We start from the raw sequence: 5,239 nt of genomic DNA on the forward strand, positions 1-5,239 counted from the left end.
TAGAGCAGCATATCTCCACCAGACCCCATGTAAATAATCACTACTTTTAGCGTGTATAGAGCAGCATATCTCCACCAGCCTCCATGCAAATAATCACTACTTTTAGCGTGTATGGAGCAGCATATCTCCACCAGACTTCATGTAAATAATCACTACTTTTAGCGTGTATAGAGCAGCATATCTCCACCAGACTCCATGTAAATAATCACTACTTTTAGCAGGTATAGAACAGCATATCTCCAAATGTTAATGGGTGAATTAAGAGTTTATTCTAACGAGACCAGAGTGGTGATTGTTGGAACAGTGAAAGATGAACCAAGACGGCTTTTGGTAATTTTATTTAGTTTCTGTACACTTTTAATTAAGTGTGCTTTTTACGCTGATAAAAGTGATTATTTACATGGAGTCTGGTGGGTTTGGTGATGGTGCTGAAGACAGACAGACAGACAGACAGACAGACACACACACACACAGTTTGCCTGTTCTTATATCTTAAACAGTAACCTGTAAGATGGTGGAGGTTAGCTAGCTGATAGCATTACAGCCTTGACCACGACCCCTCGCCGAAAAACTGCAGATCACCAAGCTATCCATCAGATCTCCAAGAAATCACCAAGAAATCCATCAGATCACCAAGAAATCACCAAGAAATCCATCAGATCACCAAGAAATCACCACCAGGCCCTTCTGCAGTTTCTGTTTCTATTCTCGGTGTCTACAGAGACTCCTATGGCATGCTGGGTAATCCACACTCTCCTCTTCTAATCCAAATAGAGCCCAGGAGAGACGGTGTCTTTAATCTGGATTAGACCAGGTTGTCCGGCCTGGACCTTCTCCAGGTGTCTCTGAGCCAATCAGAGCCCTTCATCTCCTATCAGGTGACCTCTGGCAACGGATTAGCGCATCACCATGATGCCTGATTTGTCTGAGAGACGAGCTGCAATGTGATTGGCTCAGAGCAAAGATCAATGACGAGGCCAAACTAGCAGCTATTTGTTTTTTTTCCTTGTATTTGTTATTTTTTGTTGCCATTTCAGTTACTTTTTTGTACTTTTTGTTGCCATGGGAACGTTATGAAGTAACGTAATTACACAACAACACAAACAGATTTGCAAGTTCCCGCAATTCCATCGCATAAAATTGCATAAGTCGCATTTAAAAATAAAAAAGTGCTGCATTATCAGGTTGTTTTTTTCAACAATCACAAAAATATATGTATGTATACAGTGGGGCTCGAAAGTTTGGGCCCCCCAAGTAAAAATGTGTATTAATGTGCATAAAGAAGCCAAGAAAAGATAGAAAAATCTCCAAAAGGCATCAAATGACGGATTAGACATTTGTACAATATGTCACAAAATAACAGAAAACAACAAAATGGCGTCTGCAAAAGTTTGGGCCCCCGGCTGTCCAACTGTTGATACCAACACACAGACAGACATCACGTCACGGACCGGAAAATACAAAAGGAGAAAATACTGGCATTAGCATAGTTGTCAGAAAATGTAGTGTTTCAATTCAGCATGTTTCCTTGATCTATGACGATGGGGTCAGCTCTGAGAACACAACGAACCAAATTAAAGATGATGGTAGTTTCCTTTTAATCCGTCAAACAGATGATCAGTTTTGGTCTTGCTGGGTAATTTCATCTGATTTAGTTGTTTGTCTGAAGGTGAACATTACGGAAAGCAAGCCCTACGATGCAGCTCGATTGGTGGGGTCAAGCATTATTATAGTTTTTACCAATTGCTAACACACTAAATCACAACAACAGGTGTGTGTGTGTGTCTGCAAATGTTTCTGTGCATGAGAACGATCTGAAGAATTTTCTACAATTTGAACTATTTTAGTATTTTGGCAAAGCATACTACAGATGAGAGGGCTTTCCTTATGGCCAACAGCGTGTAGTTGGTTAGACACAACTCTGGTCCAATGAATGAAGAGTGTGGGTATTTGGTACAAAAGTTAGATTTTGATAATAATGAATGTAGTTTAGGCTGCAGAGCTCCATGTTGCAGGATGTAAGAGGTATTCTGCAGTTTGGGTGTGTGGTTTTGGGACTTGTGTTTAGTATTTTAATAAAACCAGCCCAGTTTGTGAAATTGTGTTTTAGAAATTGGAAAAAAGAAACTGCAGAATATGTTGTCATCTGATTAATATGTGAGGACTGAGCTTCCTCTTCACAGGGACAGGAGTGAGTGAGAACTTGGTGATATCAGCCTCCTCCAGCCCTTGGAGCTGCTCTCCCTCCTGACTGCTCCACAGTTCCTCCTGTTCCTCTTTAATGCGTGGGGGGGCCTCTGGCTCCTGCTGGTCCTCACTGGAGCTACACTCCTGCTGCTCAGGGGGAACTTCTTCTTTAAACACCAACACCTGCTCAACATTTCAAACATTAGGCCTACGTATTAAGGAGTAACACAAACTGTCCTTTATTAGAGAAGGATAAGCAATGAGAAAATGAAATCATGAATGTATTAATGTCCTCTGGGAATATGGCTGCATTGTCCCATTAATCTCCAGATCGAGTCCTCTACATGTGCAAGATGCTTAATCATGATTAATGTGAATTTATAACACTGCATGCGCGCGCGCACACACACACACACACACACACACACACACACACACACACACACACACACACACACACACACACACACACACACACACACACACACACACACACACACACACACACACACACACACACACACACACACACACACACACACACACACACACACACACACACACACACACACACACACACACACACACACACACACTCTCAGCTAGTGGTTAGCTGAATTAGTTGTTAGCTAAACCAACGTTAGCTTTCTGGTGGAGGCTAACGGCTAAACGTTACCGTGGAACAGCTCGTGTAGTGTCGTAAATCCTTGTACATCATGATATAATCTGTGCATGCGCTGGACGGATCGTGTACAGACAGCGTCTTTTTGTTGTTTTCTGTTCAGCAGGAGAGGAAAGGTTTGAACTGAGACTTTGTTGAAACCAAATAAAGACGTGGTTGGTTTTCTGTGTATTTTACTACACTCTGCAGAGCATAAGGTGAACCAGTTTCCCAGAGTTTACAGCAGTTACAGTGTGAAGCATCCGGCAAACACAAAGAGCAGATCCCCGTCTTATATTCTCTTTCTCCAGCAGGAGGAGTCCTCGTTAGGGAGTGTGCCTAATCTTAGCAAAACAGTTCATCCTAACACAGACAACTTGGAGCCACTTTTACTTTTACTGTTGATGCCTCAAAGTTTCTATCGGTTGTTTATCTTTGGTGCCAAAGACCGAGGAGGACTGAGCTTCCTCTTTATCATCTTCACAGGGACAGGGGTGAATGGGAACTTGGTGATATCAGCCTCCTCCAGCCTCCTTGAAGCTGCTCTCCCTCCTGACTGCTCCACAGTTCCTCCTGCTCCTCTTTAATGTGTGGGGGGGCCTGGCTCCTCCTGGTCCAAACTGGAGCTACAGTCTTGTTGCTCAGGAGGAACCTCATCTGCTTAACATCTGCAGGAAACACAAAAACCGAGAGGAAAACCGGGACGTCAGAAAAAAATAAGATAACTGCACCATTCTACAACTTGCCACCATTTAGGAACAACAACTTGATCGGCAAACTTCCCTTCAAAGACCAAACAGCAGTCGCTAGTTAGCCACATAGACTATCCTGGTAAACTTTAAATTAAATAAACAGACCTGTAGTTAGCACCTGAGGGTGTGTGGTTATTATAAATCAGTGATGTTTGTGTGGTATGGTTTTAAACAGAATGTAAATGTGTGTGAGTGTTTATCTGATTGGTGAAGGTAGCTACAGTGTAGCATGTAAATCTCCGTGGTATAGAATGTAATATATGTGCACAATGAACTACGGGATAATGGTGGAGAATTAGATGAATGACTAGTTAAAAAGGATTTTAAACATTTTGAAAAATAAAAAAACATTTGAACACGTTAAACACATACTGGCAACCTTTAGACTCAGTCTTTGAATGATGAAATAGGTAGCGCATCGCAACCGTAACGCCCGCAATGACCCCCCACCCCCCTTTACCATCGCCAACTGATTACTGGGACAACTTATATTTGGGGTGGGTAAACAACATAAAGCTGAACACTCTCCAACATCACAAATCAGAGAGTGGACTTTTAATTCTTAATTTTAAACATTTTGGACATTTGCCTGGAGATGATTATCAGATGGACTAGTCCTGACTCTGTTACTTGTTGGAAACCAATAGTGTACTTTAGCATACCCACACAGAGTGGACAACCGCCGGCTGGTCCTGTGACGCCGGGTACTGAGCACCGGGAGGTGACAGTCCTTGTAGAGGCTGTTATGAGGAGGACCCTCATGTTGTCCTCATAGTCCAGAGTGTTTCCCTCTTCCCCTAAAAGCACGTAAAATAAATAAGTCAATGTTGTTCCTACCTTCCTCTTCACTCTTCACAGGAACAGGAGTGAATATGTACTTGGTGATATCAGCCTCCTCCAGCCACGGGAAGCTGCTTTCCATCCTGACTGCTCCACCATTTCTCCTGTTCCTCTTTAATGTGTGGGGGGGGGACTCTGACTCAACAATGGAGGAACACTCCTGCTGCTCAGGGGGAACCTCTTCTTTAACAACCAACAGCTGCTGCACATCTGCCGGAAACAGGGAAACAAACATGTAGGAAAGCCGGGACTACATGCATCTGCATACTAACTTTGAGAGTGCTCAAGCTGTAAAGACCATGGACGTATTAAGAGAACGGATACAGTGTTCGATGAGAAGCCCCATTCATTCTAGCTTCTGCTGAAGATAGCTAGCCCTGGCAGTTTGGAAACAGAGATGTTAATAACATTGCATCCAGATTACAGGCTTTACAGCATACAGCGCTAGTATGTTATATTAGATAATACACATGATGAATTACAGCCATTACATCCATTTTACAGCTATAAGTTTTCATGAGCCAGGGCGATGTGGGCACCAGAAAACACCCCCTTATTTTAGGACCTTGCCCCCCCAGCTGCCCCGCTACCTTTGATGTTTAAAAAAAGTGTAGAGAGTAGTATGTAGAGACAACAGTAGAGAGTAGTATGTAGAGAGACAGCAATAGAGAGTAATATGTAGAGAGACAACAGTAGAGAGTAGTATGTAGAGAGACAGCAATAGAGAGTAGTATGTAGAGAGACAACAGTAGAGAGTAGTATGTAGAGAGACATCAGTAGAGAGTAGTATGTAGAGAGA

General features: G+C 42.8%; 2 protein-coding genes and 1 long non-coding RNA gene across 3 annotated transcripts in view; all 3 read right to left on the bottom strand.

Annotated features, from left to right (window-relative positions):
- Nucleotides 1-646, bottom strand: part of LOC117956500 — a 2,178-nt gene extending 1,532 nt beyond the window's left edge. Inside the window, exon 1 of the long non-coding RNA XR_004659283.1 lies at nucleotides 505-646. This is a non-coding gene — a long non-coding RNA (uncharacterized LOC117956500). The remainder of the gene's footprint in view (nucleotides 1-504) is intronic.
- Nucleotides 1-4,576, bottom strand: part of LOC117956462 (involucrin-like) — a 107,819-nt gene extending 103,243 nt beyond the window's left edge. Inside the window, exon 1 of the mRNA XM_034891539.1 lies at nucleotides 4,438-4,576. Within this exon, the coding sequence (XP_034747430.1) occupies nucleotides 4,438-4,522 (85 nt within the window). The 5' untranslated portion in view covers nucleotides 4,523-4,576. The remainder of the gene's footprint in view (nucleotides 1-4,437) is intronic.
- Nucleotides 4,577-4,723: 147 nt separating this feature from the next.
- Nucleotides 4,724-5,239, bottom strand: part of LOC117957227 (regulating synaptic membrane exocytosis protein 2) — a 4,514-nt gene continuing 3,998 nt past the window's right edge. The window contains exon 9 of the mRNA XM_034892825.1: nucleotides 4,724-4,728. Coding sequence (XP_034748716.1) covers nucleotides 4,724-4,728 — 5 coding nt within the window. The remainder of the gene's footprint in view (nucleotides 4,729-5,239) is intronic.

This window comes from Etheostoma cragini, chromosome 14 (assembly GCF_013103735.1).
Source record: "Etheostoma cragini isolate CJK2018 chromosome 14, CSU_Ecrag_1.0, whole genome shotgun sequence".
Classification (NCBI taxonomy): Eukaryota; Metazoa; Chordata; class Actinopteri; order Perciformes; family Percidae; genus Etheostoma; species Etheostoma cragini.